This window comes from Thamnophis sirtalis, unplaced genomic scaffold (genome assembly GCF_051295495.1).
Source record: "Thamnophis sirtalis isolate CommonGarterSnake01/CBP01778 unplaced genomic scaffold, rThaSir2_p1.2 scaffold_13, whole genome shotgun sequence".
NCBI lineage: Eukaryota > Metazoa > Chordata > Lepidosauria > Squamata > Natricidae > Thamnophis > Thamnophis sirtalis.
This window is the reverse complement of record NW_028261393.1, coordinates 10,295,340-10,315,093: the sequence shown is the minus strand read 5'-3', so window position 1 is coordinate 10,315,093 and position 19,754 is coordinate 10,295,340. Positions and strand designations below refer to the sequence as shown.

Below are 19,754 nucleotides of genomic sequence, written 5' to 3'. Positions count from 1 at the left end.
GATTTGCGTTAAAACAACTTCAACACACGCAATGTTCTGATTGCACCACAAATGCAGTAGTCATCCTTACCTTTCACAGAGGCACTGAGTTTTATAAATATGAGCATGATAGTGTAGAATAATCATATCCAAGGACCAGTGGTGGGTTTCAAAAAAATTTGGAACCTCTTCTGTAGGTGTGGCCTGCTTTCCGGGTCCACTGGTGGAACCTCTTCTAACCGGCTCGGTAGATTTGACGAACCGGTTCTACCGAATAGGTGCGAACTAGTAGGAACCCACCTCTGGTATATGTATATGTATATGTATATATATGTATATGTATATGTATAATGGGATCCAAAAAAATTTACTACTGGTTCTGTGGGCATGTCTTGGTGGGGTGGCAAGGAAAGGTTACTGCAAAATCCCCATTTCTTTCCGATTAGTTGGGACTCAGGAGGGAGAGAATAGATGGGGGCGGGGCCAGCCAGAGGTAGCATTTACCAGTTCTCCAAACTACTCTAAATTTCCCCTACCAGATCTCCAGAACTGGTCAGAACCTGCTGAATACCACCTCTTAGACAGGTATGTATGTATGTATGTATGTATGCATGCATGCATGCATGCATGCATGCATGTATGTATATCTTCTACTCTTCCATTGTTAAAATTCTCAGTAAAGGGGGAGTAAAATCATTTGTACAATGTGGACACAATGGACTATAGGCCAACAACCTAAAGCAAGTTTTCCCAACCATCTTTGTACACACCTGAAGGAGATAACTGAACAATCTGTGGGTAAATAATGATGAAAACAATAAACCAACAATTGAGGAACATCAGGTTGAGAAGGGCTGGTCTAAAAAAATTTAGACAACAAAACTCAAAAATCAAAGAATGATAAAATCATCTGTGGTGACAAATTGTTATGACAATCCCGTGAAAATGATGTGAAATGAACATCAACCACAAGGCAACCCAAATTTCAGATTTGGGGTTCAGTCTTCAACTTATGATAGGAGTTTTATTATAACCCTTTAATCCAAGTGCATCCATGAAAGTTTAAAGTCTTAAAACTGTGCATGTGGTTTTACGTAGCAGGAGCCCTAAATCAATGATAAATGCCTTGGGAAGCTGGGCACAGAAGATTAGTTTCCAATAGGTGGAAATTAATCAAGGAGAGAAGCAACCTAGAACTAAGGAGAAATTTCCTGGCAGTTAGAACAATTAATCAGTGGAACAATTTGCCTGCAGAAGTTGTGAATGCTCCAACGCTGGAAGTTTTTAGGCAGAGATAAGACAACCACTTGTCTGAAATGGTAGAGAGTTTCCTGCTTGAACAGGGGTTTGGACTAGAAGACCTTCAAGATCCCTTCCGACTCTGTATTCTGTTCAACTCATCCATAGATGAGCAGCTGAAGGACCAGAAGCTCCATGAAGACAATGTAACGGAAGGAAAGCATCTCATCAAAAGCCTGAAAGAGCCAATACGCCACGACACCTTTAGCAATTGGCAAGGACTTTTCTGTCCCATTCTGCCAGGCCAAAGATATCAGCGTGTTCATTCCTCTTCCCCCCACACACACTCGTCTTCCTTGATTCTCCTCCTTTTTAAGGCAACAATTCACTGGGAAGGGAGACGGCCAGTTCCACGCATTTCATTGCTGAATCACCAACCCGCTAATGTAGGAGTTTGTCTGCAGAAAAGAAACAAAGGGAAAAAGTAGATGAAGCATCTCCAACCATCCAATTAACCAATGTTTAAACCAGTGGTGGGCTTCAAAAAAATTGAGAACCTCTTTTGTAGGTGTGGCCTACTTTGTGGGAGTGGCTTGCTGGCCATGTGATTGGATGGGCGTTGCCAACTTGTAAAATGTGGTGAAACTCACTTAAAGCTCTTGCTTAGCAACCAAAATGTTGGCTCAGGAACTCTGGCATTTGAAGCACGCAAGTCTTAAAGTTGTCAATTTACAAGACCCTTGCACCCCTAACACTTTAACCCCCCCCCAGGGGTGTTCAAACATGACAGCTTTAAGACTTGTGGACTTCAACTCTCAGAATTCCAGTCATGTTGGCTCAGGAACTCTGGCAGTGTAGTACGCTCAAGAAGTGTGCAAGTCTTAAAGCTGTCAAGTTACAAGACCCTTGCACCCTTTAGAAAAACACCCCCAGGAGTGTTCAAACTTGACAGCTTTAAGACTTGTGGACTTCAACTCCCAGAATTCCCCCTCTCGCTCTTCATCTTGATGATGTGCGGACGGGCAGTGGGAGGGAGCTGGAACCGGTTCTAAACGGCACTGTAGATTTGTGGAACCTCTTCTATAGAAGAGGTTAGAACTGGCAGGAACCCACCCCTGGTTTAAACCAAACTTAGCATGTGGATTAAACCTTTTGGGTGAACACAATCGCAGGTTCCCACAGCAGTTTCTCTGGGGTCTTCCCCATTTGCAAGCTCTTTACCATTGTCTGGTGGATCCACCCGTGGAAATCATTAACCTTGGTATAGACTCCAGGCTTATTGGCCAGGGCACAGCCTGTGCCCCAGCTCACAACGCCGCACAGCCGCCAACGTGACACTTGTGAAATGCCGTCTTCGCACATCAAAGGGCCACCACTGTCCCCCTGTCAGGTGGAAGAAACATCAGTTAAAGGAAAACCTGCGTTGACGTGATCATCCTCCCTTCCCTATTCACTGCGGTGCTGTCCCAGAATTCAAAGCCCACGCGGCCTTGCTGTCTGGGGATGATGGGAGTTTTAGTCCAGCACACCCGAATGTCCTCAACTCAGGGAAAGCTATGATGGTGGATAGGAACAAGACAACAAAAGAAAGTTTAGGAACAAAAACAGGAAGCGAAAAGAGTTCCATTTCTTAGGTTTGGAACATTGCAAGTAGTCCTTCTTACAACCCTAAGCCCACCCATTAGGGTTGTGTGTCAGGAAAGATGTAAAATGACCTCTTTTGTGGCAGTCATTGTGTGAACATCGCGGTTGTTAAGTGAGCCAATGGTTCGTTATGAGTGTACAGAAGGCCTGAAGTTTGGTCAATGACTCCAGAGGGGGCCTGACCATTTGAACTTCAAAACTGGGTTATATGTCTCTTTTTTGGGTCGGTTGTAATTCACAATGGTCGCTAAGCAAGTGGTTGTAATTTGAGGACTACACAATCACATCTTCTGGATTAACACTTCGGGAGTAAAAAGTTGAATAGGAAATGCTCCCCCCGATTCTGATCAGCTGAGGTGGCGCAGTGGTTAAATGCAGCACTGCAGGCTACTTCAGCTGACTGCAGTTCTGCAGTTCGGCTGTTCAAATCTCACCGGCTCAGGGTTGACTCAGCCTTCCATCCTTCCGAGGTGGGTAAAATGAGGACCCAGATTGTTGTTGGGGGCAATAGGCTGACTCTGTAAACCGCTTAGAGAGGGCTGAAAGCCCTATGAAGCGGTATATAAGTCTAACTGCTATTGCTATTGCTATTCTTCTCTGCTATTGCTTTATATTTAAAAAAGAAAAAGTTGCATCCAGTTCAGTGGTCCTATACAGTGGTGGGATTCAAATTTTTTTACTACTGGTTCTGTGGGTGTGGCTTGGTGGGTGTGGTGTGGCATGGTGGGCGTGGCTTGCTGGGCGTGGCAGGGGAAGGATACTGTAAAATCTCCTTTCCCTCCCAACTCCAGGGGAAGGTTACTGCAAAATCCCCCTTTCCTCCCGATCAGCTGGGAGTCGGGACAGAGGTGGGTTGCTCCTGGTTCGCCCCGGTTCAGCCGAACCGGTAGTGGAATTCAGGCCTGGGTCGTAGAACCGGCAGCGACCCAGGCCTGCCATGCCCATGCCCCTGAATTGGTTTCCTCGCCGCCGCTAGGCTGCCACCATTTTGGATTTTAGGGACTGCGTATGCAGTCCACTGTAAATTGTTCACTGTAAATTGTTCACTGTAAATTGTTCTGTGCATGCATGAAGAACAATTTACATTGAACAGTGCACAGCGTATGTGCGAACCGGTAGTAAAAACGGCAGCAACCCACTCCTGACTTGGGAAAGCAGAGAATAGATCAGGGGGGGGGGGGCAGCCAGAGTGGCATTTATCGGTTCTCCGAACTACTCAAAATTTTCGCTACCGGTTTTCCAGAAGTGGTCAGAACCTCTGGTCCTATGGAAAACATAGTGTCTATCCCTGTGTTCTCCCTCTTGAAGTCTTTCAGATGTATTTGGCTATAGCAGCATACACTTCCAATTGATCCTGATAATGTCCAGTGAACACCAAGTTAAAGACACTAACTTCGAGAACTTCTTAACCATAACAACTTTAAAATGGGAGGACTTCAACTCCCAGAATTCCCCAGCCAGCATGCGAAACTGACCCTACCTGGCAAGCATCTGTGCCTCCAGCTGCAAAGCCAGCACAAAACATCCTGGGCCTTATCTGACTGCCGTAGTAATCGGGGCCATTGCAGACACTGGTGCTGATGATGGGCACACTGGCCTCTTGAAGGACGTCAGACTGTTGACCTACAAAGAAGGAGAAGTCAGAAGCTGCCTTGGTACAAGAGAGCCTGGTGCTTCCATCAGCTCAGTACCATTTTGCAATGGTTGGCAAGTTCTCTCTTGATGTCATGCTTCCCCCCAGGCCCCAATGTAAACCTGGGCTCTTCAGCTACACATCACCTTCTCCAGGAACTGCCTGAATACAACCCAAGCAAGATGAGACTCTTTATTGCAGAAAGGAATGAAGCCATATAGACAGGAAAAGGTGGATCACTGCAGTACATAGAAATTGAACCCTTACATGCCGTATTTTTCGGAGTATAAGACGCACCTTTTTCCCCTCAAAAAAGAGGTTGAAAATCTGGGTGTGTCTTATACACTGAATACAGCATTTTTTGCCTCTTGTAACCCCGCCCCTTCACCAAAATGGCTGTACATAGCCTTTAGGAGGCTTCCAGAGTGCTCCTTGGGGCTAGGGAGGGCAGAAATGAGCAAAAAACAGCCCATTTTTTGCTCAATTTTGCCCCCCCTCAGCCCCCAGGAGCACTCTATAAGCCTCCTAAAGGCCATTCATGCCCTTTTTGACAAAAAATGGGCTCATTTTCACAAAAAAATGGGCCATTTTTGGGAGGTCTACAGAGTGCAAAAACTTTTTTTTAATTTGCCTCTTCAAAACCTTGGTGCATCTTATACTCCAGTGCGCCTTATACTCTGAAAAAAATATGGTAAATCTACAGTTCTGGATTAAATGTTAGTCTTTTTCATTCACGATCAGTAGAATCCAGCCCATTCTCTGGATAGCCCTGGGAAGGACTTAATCTATAGCCCGTAATTGTTCTTTTTGTTGTGGGAACTGCTGGCCTCTGCCTTATTCAGCTTCACTGGGAACAGGTCAGGGATCGGGGATCCTTCACCCTTCCTGAATTATGATTCAGAAGGGCTGAGAGTTACAGTCCATCAACATCATTCTAGAGCCATGATGGCGAACTGTTGTGGCCTAGAAGGAGCCGTTGGAGTTGCCAAAGGACTCCGATAGCGAGGGACCCTATGAGTTGGCTCTGGAAGATGTGGAGGACCCTGGGCAGGGTTCAGATTCCCAGCAGGGACCAGAGAGGCTGGTTGGCCAGCAGGAGGCGCCTGAGGCATGGAGCAGTGGTGAAGATCAAAGGGAGTTGTCCCTGACGAGGCAGAGGAGGGCTGAGAAACGAAGGCAGCAATTACAGAGACAGTCTCATAGGAGATAATCAAGCCTAGGTGGTTGTGGTTTGGCTCCTCCCAAGAGAGTATATAAGAAGAGACTTTGGGAGGAGACCATTTGCAGGACACAACCATTTATATCAAGCTGGAGAAGCTCTTGTGTGTATTGTATCTCTTATCTGTGGGAGTCTGGGTTGCTGCCAATGTCTTGTCTGTGAGTAATTACTATGAATAAAGCATGGCTAACAGTAAGCCTGTGTCAGCGTTAATCACCGGATGGAGGGGGGGCAGAACAGCGAACCTATGGCAAGCGAGCTGTCACCCTAGTTCAGGTACACCGTGCATATGTATGTGGCTAGCTGATTTTTGGGTCTCTACCATGCATGCATGGGGGGCAGGGGGCATGTGGGAGATGCATGCATAGAGGGCGGGGGGGATGTGTGAATTTGTGGGGGGAGGTGGGGAGAGTAGGGGGAGTGTAGGGGGAGGGCATCGCGCCCCCCACAGCCCATTTTTGCTCCTAGGAGGCTGCAGGAAGATCTACTAAGCCCAAAAGAGGTTTGTCTTCCTTTCTTTCTTTCTTCCTCACTCACTCAAAAAGCAGAACTTTTCAATCAAATTAAGCTCGCACACATCTTGGCTGAGAACTCCAGCCGTACAAACACTGCTGCCATCTCGTGGTAGCAAGAGGACCTTACCATAGTATTGTGTGTTGCCCCATCCCGTCACGGTACAGATCTTGCCATCCACCAAAGTCTGCCCCAGTGCTGGGAGGCAGATAGGCTGAATAAATTCTGTAAGCAAAAAATAATAAAACTAAAACCTCAAAAACACATACGCTATCTTGGGTAGGATTTTTTTCTTTCTCTGGCTCACGGTCATGAGTGGCAAGTTGCTTCGGTGTATTTTTCTAAAGTTTCAAAATTTCTCCTTGATGTTGTTGTTTTTTTAACCAATTGGAAGAGACAATTTATGAATTGAAGTAATTCCTCAAAGGAAAAGTGTTTTTCAATGTTATTTTCACTAGAGGGTGTTGGCCTTCCACAACTTTAGGGAGAAGATGACCATGGGGAATGTCGATATCTCAGGGGGGTTTAAATTTTTTTTAATCCCACCTTTATTATTTTAGAAATAAGGCGGCAAACATACCTAATACTACTTTCTCCTCTATTCTCTTGTACCAATGTGAAGATGTTGCACACAAATAGAGGATGGGTGGACTTTCCATTGTGATGTCATAACCCTCCCAACTCCTGCCCAGTAATATTCTCACTGTCAGCGTTCCAAGTAATTCATCCACCAAAAGCAGAACTCCAAGGCAGGTAGATTCCTCAAAGAACATGTTTATTGGATACCTCAGCTAGTGAAAACCAATTCTGAAACTTTTCTCGCATTTGTGACATAATTAAAACAGCAATTATTCCCCCCCTAAGTATTACCGGTGACATTGTCCCATTAAGTTTGATCAAGGGTTCCGTAGCCATTCCTCTCCTCCTCCAACTGTCACCTGTTGACCTTGGTTCCAACGAGATGACCTTGGTTCCCATGAGAAAACTTTTTGTTTTGACTGCTAGCCACTCTATCTACTCCCCCCTCTCTCCTCTCCCCTCAAAGTTCCTGGCAACTATGAGGCAGCAAAAGGTGCCTTCAGACAGGTTCGCTTCAGAGCTGACACTCACCATTGAAGGAGAGTGGTGTGGCCAAACGCAACAAGGCAATGTCATTGCTGTTCTCCTCACTATTGGGGTCCACAAACGGCCTGTATCCACCATGGTACACAATGCTGGCCACGTCCATCTGTAGCCCCTTGATGGATTGCTGAGATACGGCACCCACGAATACCCGCCAGCGGTTCACCACGCGATTCCTCCTGCAAGGCAGACCCAAAAGGAGAAGGTTGGTCAGCAGGTGGGATCGGTGGGGACTTTGGATTTAGTGATCCCTTGGGAGCGAGGTGCATCTAACAGGTTTGATCAAATTTATTAAGGATCTAGCGTCTGCATTCAATATCACAAGCTGAATTTGATTCGTTGTAACCTTGGTTGGGGCTGATATTTTTTTGACATGGCTTGTTAAAAAAATCAATAGCACCGTATTTTTCGGAGTATAAGATGCACCTTTTCCCCTCAAAAAGAGGGTGAAAATCTGGATGCATCTTATATACTGAATACAACCTTTTTTCCTCCCGAAGCCCCACCCCCTTCACCAAAATGGCTGTGCACAGCCTGTAGAAGGCTTTCAGAGAGCTCCTGGGGGCTGGGGAAGGCAGAACTGAGCTCTGGAATGAGCTGCCTCCGGAGCTTCGCATAATCCCTGACCTCCGGTCTTTCCGACGTGCCCTAAAAAGTTGGCTTTTCCAGCAAGCTGGCCTGGCCTGGCCTGAACAAAATAAAATAAATGATTGATTAAATTGTTAATTTTAATCTAATTTTTAAAACGTTTTGTTAATATAAATTGGGTTTGTTTTTGGATACTTTATTTAATTTCCTTTTTAACTTTTGTAATATGTGGGGGTTTTTTAATATTGTACGCCGCTCTGAGTCCTTTGGGAGAAGGACGGCATATAAATCCAATAAACAAACAAACAAACAAACAGAAATGAGTGAAAAATGGTCTGGTTTTTGCTCACTTTTCCCCCTCCCAGTCCCCAGACGTACTCTATAAGCCTCCTAAAGGCTATGCATGCAATTTTTTTAATGAGCCCGTTTTTGTGAAAACCGAGCCATTTTTGCTTGTTTTGGGAGGGGCAACCCCCAGGAGCACTCTGCAAGCCCCCTGAAGGCTATTTGTGCCTCTTTTTTTAAAAAAAATGGGCCCGTTTTCACGAAAAAAGGGTTGTTTTTCGGAGGTTTGCAGAGTGCAAAAACCTTTTTTTTTTTATTTGCCTCCTCAAAACCTTGGTGCTTCTTATAGCAATAGCAGTTAGACTTATATACCGCTTCATAGGGCTTTCAGCCCTCTCTAAGCGGTTTACAGAGTCAGCATATTGCCCCCAACAACAATCCAGGTCCTCATTTTAACCACCTCAGAAGGATGGAAGGCTGAGTCAACCCTGAGCCGGTGAGATTTGAACAGCCGAACTGCTGAACTTCAGTCAGCTGAAGTAGCCTGCAGTGCTGCATTTAACCACTGCGCCACCTCGGCTCTCTTATACTCCGGAAAATACAGTATGTATCTGGATGTCATTCTATACACATATCTAGCCTGGGACTTACTCCGGAAAGCAGTGAGCTGCTGTAACTACCCATTCGTTTGAGATGATGGAGCCACCACAAAGATGTGTCCCATCGTAACGTAGGCTGACTTGCCACGGCCATTTCCCCAAACCAGCATCTTGACCACCTACAATCCGACCAACGGATAACTTCCTGCGTCCACAGTCTGCAAAGCATACAATAGTCAATACCTGTTCTGATGTAATCTTGCATCCCACATAATTCTCAAGTTTACAATTTTTTATTCGCATATGATATAAAATAGAAAAGCAAATAGTAAGAAGCAAAAGGGAGGGAAAGGGAAAGAGAGAAGGGTAAAAAAGGAAGGTTAAAAAAGAAAAAAGGAGGATTGACTTCCGACTCCCTCTGGTGCAGAAGAGTAAGACAGTAATCAAACCTCAACTTTTTACTTTTCCATAATAGTATAAACTAGCCATTTCTATAACAACAAATCTATCTAATCAGTAAGACCCCAAATCAAAGTTTCATTTTCCCCCACCTCAAGCAGAAAGTCCAGAAGTGGTTTCCAAGTAGAAACAAATGTTGTTTTCTTTGATTAAAACAGTCGGTTTAGCCATCTCTGCTAACTCCGTCAACTTTTGTGCATCCCACATAACTTCATGAATGAAATCTTATTCATGAGGACCCAGGATACTACAATAACCCTGCCGAGTGCTTGTGATGAAACCAAGAAGCTCCAAAGGAGACACTAGATTTGAGCAAATCAGAGTTCAGGAAAGCCGGACATAGCATGTGAATAAGAGAAGAATCTGAGAAAGGTGAGAAAGAAATATGTGAATTGGAAGGGGGCAGAGAAAGACAATTAAAGATTCCCTTGAAATAGTTTGTGAATTTCATACCTTGGCAAAGAGTTGCCAGGAACCGGCCTGTCAGGCATTCACTGTGAGAAAGACAAGAAAATTCAAGTCTACGGAAGGAGAAGTAAAGAGGCATTATCAAGAAAAATAGGAATTCCCAGTTTTTGCAGTTTTGAACTTTCAGTGGCATACAGACAGTAGTGGGATTCATCCAGTCCAAGTATCATGCAGAATTAAATCAGAGTCCAAAGCAAAATGATCCTTTTTGTTCCAATTTAATAACACAGATGTGCCTAAGATGTCTGTCTTATTAAATTGGAACAAAAAGGATCATTTTGCCTTGGACTCTGATTTAATTCTGCATGATACTTGGAACGCTGACACCCGCACCTATTCAGGAGAACCGGTTGCTAACTTTCTAAGCAGTTCGGAGAACCGGTTGTTGGAAGAAATCTCCTTTTGTTTTTCCCCACTTTACAGGGCTAATCCTGTAAGGAAGGCAGGAAGGAAACATTCTGGGGTTGTTTCTAGCTAATCTTGATTGTCCTGCTTACAGAAACCACCTCTCCGGTTAACCCTTATTACATTGTCACAGCTACGGTGAAGTGCTCATCGATGTGAGTGATGTTGAGTTGGCCGCGCCCATCCAGTCACATGACCACCGAGCTGATCATTAGGGCAGAGACCTGGTTGTTAAATTATTTGAATCCCACCACTGCATACAGAATATATCTAGTTTTGATTTTTATTTTTTTAATGATGACGGACTGATTACATTCAGTTCCCGGGGATCTTTCATTATAGACTTCAAGTTCACCAATTGTTCTCCCATGGAAAGACAAGACAATTTAGGAAAAGTAGCTAACGTTATTTTTAAGTGAGTCCTGAACGGAAAAAAAAAAATTTTCTTCCCTCTTTCCCTACTTATCTTTCCATTATTTTTTTTATTTTTCATTGTATGTTTTATATTTTGATAAACCAATAAAAATGTGTCACCCCTGGCAGGAGTTGCTATATTTAGACTGCAGTTCCCACCATTCTTGCCCATTGCCCCTGCTGAATGGGAATAATAGATTTTGCCATGTACATTCAAGGCTGGGGAAGGTCTATGTATTTAAGCGACTGAAAAGCGGTAGGAAGGAAGTGGTCCTCACCACACAACAATGGCGTCTCTGAGCTTTTGCACAAAAGGCAGGCGAGAGTCATCCACGCAGAAGTAGCCTGATGTTCCATTGGCACCTACTCTGTCTGCATCCAGGACTGAATGGGAGAGAGATCTGGAACAGAGACAAATCCAATGAACTTCAGCATACAACCCATGACCTGTAAGGTTGCTTTAGAACAGGAGTCCCCAACCCAATCCATGGACTGGCAAAGGATTGTAGCACATCAGCTACCACTCTACACAAACAAGTGAAGCCCCATCTGTGAGATGCGGGCAGCACACGAAGCCATCGCCACCTGAAAGCCCAGCCAGTTGTTGACTTCAACCAGGCTATCTTTGCTGACATCTCTCACCTCCCCATTTCAAGCCCCTATAGACCTTGTCCACACAACCCAGGTTTTTGGTGTACCTGACAAATCCCATCTCTTCGCAGCTAAGAGCTGCCACCTGGGCATCAGATGAAGAAGAACACAAGAGCCTCCACTTCCCTTCCGTCTCATCATATAAGGTCAGGCGCAGGTCCTCGGAATTCACCTGAACTGAACAGAACAAAGGTAGTGATAAGACAGGAGTCCTGCCTGCTACGGGTTTGCCCAGGTTCGGGAGAACCCGTAGCTAATGTTATTAGCTACGGGTTCTTCAAACCCCACCCCTGACTAGCCCTGCCCACCCTGTCCCAGCCCTCCCACCCCAGCCCTCCCAGGAGTCTCCACGCAGCCCATTTTGGATGCGAGGTAAGTGCAGGGCCTGTGCAGATGCTCAGCAAGTGGGGTGGCGGGGAACGGGCCTCCGAAAGTCCCGGAAGGCATGAAACGGGCCTGTTTCCGGCCTCCGGAGGGCCTCCAGAGCCTGGGGAAGCAATTGTCAACCTCCCAGAGGCTCGAAGAAAGCCTCTGGAGCCTGGGGAAGGTGAAAACATCCCCCTCTCTTCTCTGTGGTGCAGGAGGTCGACAAGGCCAAACCCAGCATGGCCACGCCCACCCAGCATCCGGGCAGAGAACCCGTTGCTGACTATCCCTGCTCCTTTGTGGGCCCCAGGTAGACTGGCTGATCTGTTGCTGAGCTACAGCTGCTTTTTAGAGCCGTGGTAGCGCAGTGGTTAGGGTGCAGTACTGCAGGCCACTTCAGCTGACTGTTATCTTCAGTTCAGTAGTTCAAATCTCACCGGCTCAAGGTTGACTCAGCCTTCCATCCTTCCGAGGTGGGTGAAATGTGGACCCAGACTGTGGGGGCGATATGCTGACTCTGTAAACCGCTTAGAGAGGGCTGAAAGCCCTATGAAGCGGTATATAAGTCTAACTGCTATTGCTATTGCTATTTTAATCAGACTGGCTGGGAATTGGAGAAGCTGTAGTCCCACCGTTCCTGAAGACGTCAGGCTGGAAAAGGTGAGGCTATGTCACAGGTGGTGGGAGTGTCCACAGGCCTTCATCACATACTCACCCATATACAAGCTTTCCTTTTCACTGCCAAGCACAGACACCACTGCAGGGGGCGATAAGAAGGCTGATTAGAACATCGCTCAGCAGGAGGACAATGGCAGCAGAAGCAAAATCCATGATCTACAGAAGTTAATGCTTGCTCTTCACGGCGGGGAAAACTTTGGAAATAGGGTGGGTAGACTGAGAATGACAGGCTCAAAGTCACCCAGGTGGCTTTCACGCCTAAGGTGGAGCTAGAACTCAGAGTCCCCTAGTGATTTACCCAAAGTCATCCAGCCAGCTTTCATGCCTAAGGTGGAACTAGAACTCATAATCTCCTGGTGATTGACCCAAAGTCACCCAGCAACTTTCATTAGATTAGATTAGATTTATTTGGCTTGTATGCCGCCCTATTCCCGGAAGACTCAGGGCGGCTAACAATAAGAAGGGGGGGGGGTACAAAAATAAAAATAGAAAACAGCAATTTAAAATTCAGCAACAGTCGTAACCTCGGATGGGGCTGGATAATTCAACAGCCCCAGGCCTGCCGGAACAGCCAGGTCTTAGTTGCTTTGCGGAAGGCCAGAAGGGTAGTAAGGGTCCGGATCTCAATGGGGAGATCGTTCCATAGGGCTGGAGCAGCCACAGAGAAGGCCCTCCCCCAGGGAGTCGCCAGCCGACATTGGCCGGCAGATGGAATTCGGAGGAGGCCTAGTCTGTGGGATCTAATAGGTCTTTGGGAGGTGACTGGCAGGAGGCAATCTCTGAAGTAACCAGGTCCGATACCACGTAGGGCTTTAAAACTAACAACTAGCACCTTGAAGTGTGTCCGGAGACCAATGGGCAGCCAGTGCAGCTCGCGGAGGATAGGTGTAACGTGGGTGTACCGAGGTGCACCCACAATCGCTCGCGCGGCTGCATTCTGGACAAGCTGAAGTCTTCGAACACTCTTCAAGGGCAGCCCCATGTAGAGCGCGTTACAGTAGTCCAGTCTTCAGGTGACGAGGGCGTGAGTGGACTATCCGAAGGGCTTCCCGGTCCAGATAGGGTCGCAATGCCTAAGGAGGAACTAGAACTCATAGTCTCCTGGTGATTGACCCAAAGTCATCCAGCCAACCTTCGTGCCTAAGACGAGACTAGAACTCACAGTCTCCTAGTGATTGACGCAAAGTCACCCAGCCAACCTTCATGCTTCACTATTGTTGTATGCAAGTGTTTTTCATTTGCATGCATACCCCCATTCCTGCCAACCTGTAGCTGGGAATCACTGGTTTTATTGCTCATCACAAACGACCCCAATTTCTTGACTGGGACTCATCTAGTTGGGTCCAAGGTGTTTTTTGGGGGGGGGGATATATACCTGTTTTAAATAAAGAAATAAATTTCTCTCTAACTCACAAGGCATCTTACCTATTGCCCAAATCCCAGCTCCGATTCCAGCCAAGAGCAGGAAGGTGCTGGCTCCCACTGCCATGGCTTTAGGCAGAGTCCAGCTGCACGGTTTAAGTTCTCCTGAAAGGTAGAGAGATCGTCAGACAGCAAAGCTCAGAGCTGTTCCCGCCAGGCAGAAGCAGGGGTTCAAAAACACCCTCCCAGATACCATTAAGAACAGAGAGATGGTTTCCTCCAAGTTAGGGAGAGGAAATGGAGAAAGATGGCAATCATCCGAAATGACTTGGACCTGCCCCTGTGCATAATGCCAGCCTAGGATGTTTGCCACCATCCTAATAACGAAGGTCTTGAGGATAGGTATACAGCGGTACCTTGGTACTCATCGTTAATTGATTCCAGGAGGCATAATGAGTGCCAAAAACGCTGAATACCTAACCCATAAGGAATAATGTAGTGAGTCACAAGGAAGCCAACACTGACAAGTTGACTACCAAATAAACAATGAGTAAGGGACAAAATTTTCACATCAAAATGCATTGAGTGCCAAATTTGATGAGTTTCAAAGCAGTTGAGTACCAAGGTACCACTACACACACCACACACACACACACACACACACACACACACACACACACACACACACACACACGGCATGCTAAGCCAAAAGCAAACAAGCCATATGACATGGTGAACCGGGTCTACACTATACTATTACAATATTTAGTTCTCTAGATGTTCTTCAGAAACTCCACCTTTGAACCTAAAACAAAAATGAGAGGAAAGAAACCATTATTATTTGTTATTATTTAACAGATTAGTTGATAACCCGGCATTGCCCAAGTATTTATTTCTAGAGGGGAAATGTCCAGACCAAATGTAATGTCTAATGTTGGATTTCCCCCCTTATCAGAGGGAGTATTCTTGTGGAGTACTGTGAAGCCATCGCTATGGTAACACACCACTGTGCTGTACAGTAGAATCCGTTTTAACAGGCAGTATCTTCACACAATATAACCCCAAGGGGTGTTAGGGGTGTCTTAACCCCACAGTATTTGTTTCCAGAGGGTAGGTCATCTGTGTATCAAGTTTGGTTGAAATTGCTCCAGAGTTATGCTCCAGATAGATAAGAGAGAAGGTGCCTTGTGAGCAAGCAGCGTTGCACTTCTCCTGAATGCCTGAAGATGTTCATCTTTAAGTCCTGCTCAAACTAGGAAGAGTGGTGGGAAGGTTGAGTATTTAGAAGAGGAAAGTAAAATGTCCCCTCTCTATTTCTACAGTTCAACTCACCATTTTTTTCAGCCATTTCAAAAACAATTGTTGTTTGGAAGTCCAGCTCTTCAGGCCCAGGGGCCTTGGTGGCTAGTCCCCAAAATCCTAAAATCAGAAAGGAAGAATGATATAAGCCTCTTTTCCTTCAGTAAAGCTACAAGTCTCTTTTCCTTCAGCCAGAGTTGACCTATGTTCCTCTTAGAGCTGGCAAAATTCTACCTGGAATTTCCTACTAGCATTCAAACATCTGCTGTTATTTAGCTTCTACTATTTAGTTATTTTGTTGTTGCTCAGTCGCTAAGTCGTGTCTGGCTTTTCATGTTCTGACCTAGGCTTCCCCAGCAGCACGAAGCCGAGCTCACCCCGATAAACCCCTTTTATTTAATTTATAGTGAATTCATCTCCAGCAAAGTCCCAGCCCAACAGTTTTTCAAGACAGTTCGCAATTGACGACCTTTATCAGGCTTGGAGAGTGGCCAGGCTGATATCTTTCAGATGCCATAATACTCAGCAAGAATGCAGGAATGGACTAATTGTCTCCTGCAAACACCCCTCCTCTTTTGCTCCTTTTTTAAAAAAAAAATTATTTTTACATAAACACAAACACAACACAACATAACACAAAGAATCCTCTTTCTTTACCTACTACAGAAAGGGTGTCAATTGGTTACCCAAAGCTTTTGTACATCTCTTCCATAGTCATCACCTATAATTCATCTCAAATCATATATTTTTTAATCAAATATATTTATAGATATTACTATCATCATACCCCAATTTTCATTTGACTATAATTGTTTTAACGTCCTTTTGGATAGAATATTCCAAAGTTTAAGACATAACCACATAATGGCATTTTGTTAGCTATTTCCAATATCATCCAATAACATTAAATCCTTATGACCTGTTCTAAATAAAAATCAATAATATTTAGTAACCACATTTCTAGTCCTCCTTTCCAAATCCGTTTACAATTTATATCCAATTTCCTTTTATTAAACCAATACATATATATATGTTATTATCATTATCATTATCAATCTTTTTGCTCCTTTTTTATTCCCCATGGGAGGGGCCATTCACCGTCCACCTGTGGCTTTAATCCCAAGTTGACTCCTGTTCCTTAGTTGTTCCCTTCCTCTGGCAATTCTGCGCATGCACACACTGGGAACAGGCTCCAGCTGTTCCTCTGCCTCACTGATGTCTGACTCCAAAGGCAGCTGATAACTGTCAGACAGCCCCGGCCCCCTCTCTGCCTCCGACACAGAGCCCTCATCAGAGCCTTCCCCAGACTCCAGGACTGGCCCGTGTTCCTCCCCAACCTCCTCACTGTCCGAATCTGCTGCTAGCATGAACTAGCATTCCATGACTCTATGGGCCATTGAATGCCAGGTTCCCCTGTACTCCACAATCTCCCAGAGTTTTCCCAAATTTATGTTCATATTTAGTTATTTGGAATTCATTCATTCATTCACTCGCCAAGGAATAGTTTTGCCTTCCAGGTTTCTACTGAAGCCTAAACAACATCTGGATCAAAGGTGGGTTCCTACCAGTTCGCACCTATTCGGTAGAACCGGTTCATCAAATCTACTGAACCGGTTGGAAAAGGTTCCACCAGTGGACCCGGAAAGCAGGCCACACCTACAGAAGAGGTTCCAAAAATGTTTGAAACCCACCACTGCCACACACACACAGAGAGACAGAGAGACAGACAGAGAGAGAGAGAGAAAGAGAAAGAAATGAAGAAATAAATAAATAAATAAAGAGTGAGAGAGAGATGAAAGAAAAAAAGAAAAAAGGGACAGAGAGACAAAAGGAAGGAGAGAGAGAGAGAGAGAGAGAGAGAAAGAAAGAAAGAAAGAAAGAAAGAAAGAAAGAAAGAAAGAAAGAAAGAAAGAAAGAAAGAAAGAAAGAAAGAAAACACATGGCCGGCAAGCCACTCCCACCAAGTCACATGGCCAGCAAGCCACTCCCACAAAGGAGGCCACATCCACAGAGTAGGTTCCCAAAAAATTTGAAATCCACCACTAATCTGGATGCTTCAGTGACGTCAGAGGGCTGATCTGCTCGCACAAGGATCAAAACCTTCTTCTATATCATTTTTGAATATGCGCAGTCCTAATGCACAGGACTGGATGCTACAACCTAACTTGCCTCGAGCTTACTCAATTAACTTAGCAAAACACACTACCGCTCTGTGGCTGAAGTAGCACCATTCAGGCACCAGAAGAAGCTGTCAGCGAGCCGGAAGGAATCTCATGATTCGTGGGTCAAACGGACAGTGCTTAGTCTCATTCTCTCTCACACACACACATGCACAATATACACAACATCCAAAAGAAGTCCCAAAGAGGCTTTTTTTCAAGAGGCAACCGGACTTTCTGGGCTTTATTTTTTCCTTTGAAGATGTTTCACTTCTCATCCAAGAAGCTTCTTCAATTCCTCAACTGAAGGCTCCACACTCATTTTTGCACCACTCGGGTGACCCTGATGACACAGATAAACCTCCAGGTGGCCTTAATGACCTGCTAAAAGAAGGCAAATGACCAGCTGTCTGCAAGGACTATTATAAATCCTTCCATTTCCCCACCATCCAGTCAGAGCTAAAGAAGCTTGTCATGTTTTGGCAACACTTGCATAAAATGCTAAGTCGGCTGAGATTGCGTTGGGGTGAAGGGGGCTGCGGTTGTGTGGATGACCCAGCATGTTATGGGGTCCCTTTGGGTTCCTTTATTCAATGCATGATGTGAATCTAGAGTTCCCCAAATCAAGGAAGTGATGTGAATCCATCCAGAATGCCTGCCACAGTCTTAAGTACTGTTTTACGAGGAAGAACATATCCAAAATGCAGAGACAATCATACATGACAATCTTTTTCACAAAAGTATTCACAAGTAAAGACCTTGGAAATGGAAGAATTGCATCATCCACCTCTACCTTAGCTACATGTGCTAGTCGTCACTTATAAAGCCCTTCATGGTATTGGACCTGGGTACTTGAGAGACCACCTGCTGCCAATTACCTCCAATAGACCCATTAGATCCCACAGATTAGGCCTCCTCCGAATTCCATCTACTGGCCAATGCCGTTTGGCTACTACCCGGCGGAGGGCCTTCTCTGTGGCTGCCCCGGCCCTCTGGAACGAGCTCCCCATGGAGATTCGGACTATCACCACCCTTCAGGCTTTCCGCAAAGCCCTTAAAACCTGGCTGTTCCGACAGGCCTGGGGCTGACAAGTTCCCCGCCCCCGCTCGAATTGTGTGGGTGTTGACTGTTTTTAAATTGTTGTAGTTGTTTGTCCGTTGTCTTCCCTCCTGTTTGTATCCCCCCCCCACTTATTTTGGTTTGTGAGCCGCCCTGAGTCCCTCTGGGAATAGGGCGGCATAGAAATGCAATAAATAAAATAAAATAAAATTCATAGAATACTCCAGAGTAGTGACTGAAGGGGTCAGAGCGTACATTTGACGAAAAGGTGAAATTTAAAAATACAATGAATCCTTTATTGCTGTGGACTTAATAGATCAGCTTTCTAAAATGTTTGGAAATCCTCTTTACTCTCAGCTATTTAAATTGGAAAATTATCAGGATCACAGTCTTCAGAGTCTCAAGAGCCACACGAACCAAAGGCACTGGTTCAATATGGTAGGGGGTCTCCTGCTTGAGCAGGGGGTTGGACTCGAAGACCTCCAAGAGAGAGAAAGAGAGGGAGAGGGAGGGGAAGAGAGAGAGGGAGAAAAAGAGATGAGAGAGAAAGAAAGAGAGAAAGAAAGAAAGAGAGAGGGAGGGAAGGAAGGAGGGAGGGGAGAAAGAGAGGGAGAGAGAGAGGGAAGGAGAAAGAGAGAGAAGGAAAGAGAAAGAGAGAGGGAGGGATGAGGGAGTGGGAGAAAGAGAGGGAGGGAGAGGGAGAAGGAGGGAGAGAGGGAAGGAGAGAGAAAGAAAGGAAGAATTTTGAAAGAAAGAGGGAGAGATGAGAGAGGGGGAGGGAGGGGGAGAAAGAGAGAGAGAGAGAAAGAGAGAGAGAAAGAAAGAGGAAGGGGGGAGAGAGAGGGAGAGAGAGGGGGAAGGAGAGAGAAATAATTTTGAAAGAGGGAGAGACGAGAGAAGAGGAGGGAGGGGGAGAGAGAGAGAAAGAGAGAGGGGGGAGGGGGAGGGAGAGAGGGAAGAAGAGAGAAAGAAAGAATTTTGAAAGAAAGAGGGAGAGACGAGAGAGGGGAGGGAGGGGGAGAAAGAGAGAAAGAGAGAAAGAGAGAGAGAGAGAGAAAGAAAGAAAGAAAGAAAGAAAGAAAGAAAGAAAGAAAGAAAGAAAGAAAGAAAGAAAGAAAGAAAGAAAGAAAGAAAGAAAGAAAGAAAGAAAGAAAGAAAGAAACTAACTAACTAACTAACTAACTAACTAACTAACTAACTTTGGTTATCAAAGCAGGGCAACCAATTCTGCGGGTTTTCGGGAGAAGCGGGACTGGGCGATTTTGCACCCTCCTCACCTGGTTCCTCCACCGCCTCAACCGCTACGGGGCAACTCTGCACAGCGGCGGGGAGCTCGCCTTCTTCCAGCCCAGGGAGGCGCGCTCTTCATCGCCGGGACGGGAGGCGCTGCAGGCGGAGAGGCGCTTCTGCCCGAAGCAGCTGAAGATCCCTTCTGGACGGAGGGCGGAGGGCGGCCAGGAGGACCGACAGATCACAGGAGGAGCGAAGAAGGAGGGATCGACGCCAAAGGGGAGAAAGTGGGAGGGCGGGGCCAGAGGGCGGTGGGCGGAGCTTTGGCTGTTTCGATAGTCCGTCTCTAAAGCAAAGGGCTGAATGGGGGGAAAGGTCAGGA

At 45.8% G+C, this 19,754-nt stretch overlaps 1 protein-coding gene across 1 annotated transcript; it reads right to left on the bottom strand.

Annotated features, from left to right (window-relative positions):
* Positions 1-983: 983 nt before the first annotated feature.
* Positions 984-16,200, bottom strand: HPN (hepsin). Its single transcript, XM_087727262.1, has 12 exons — positions 14,957-16,200; positions 13,688-13,789; positions 12,300-12,341; positions 11,266-11,395; positions 10,846-10,968; positions 9,734-9,774; positions 8,874-9,039; positions 7,338-7,528; positions 6,357-6,452; positions 4,343-4,485; positions 2,440-2,601; positions 984-1,676 (listed from the first exon to the last, which is right to left on the bottom strand). The coding sequence occupies exons 1-12, from the start codon at positions 14,970-14,972 to the stop codon at positions 1,638-1,640; spliced, it is 1,251 nt and encodes a 416-aa protein (XP_087583388.1). The 5' UTR covers positions 14,973-16,200; the 3' UTR covers positions 984-1,637.
* Between the last annotated feature and the right edge of the window lie 3,554 nt (positions 16,201-19,754).

Bases quoted from the DNA above. Each gene is read 5' to 3' on its own strand.
- HPN (XM_087727262.1), bottom strand. The intron at 11,396-12,299 runs GTGAGTATGTGA...TGTTCTGTTCAG, and splicing joins AAAGGAAAGCTTGTATATGG to TTCAGGTGAATTCCGAGGAC. The intron at 9,040-9,733 runs GTATGAAATTCA...TATGCTTTGCAG, and splicing joins CCTGGCAACTCTTTGCCAAG to ACTGTGGACGCAGGAAGTTA.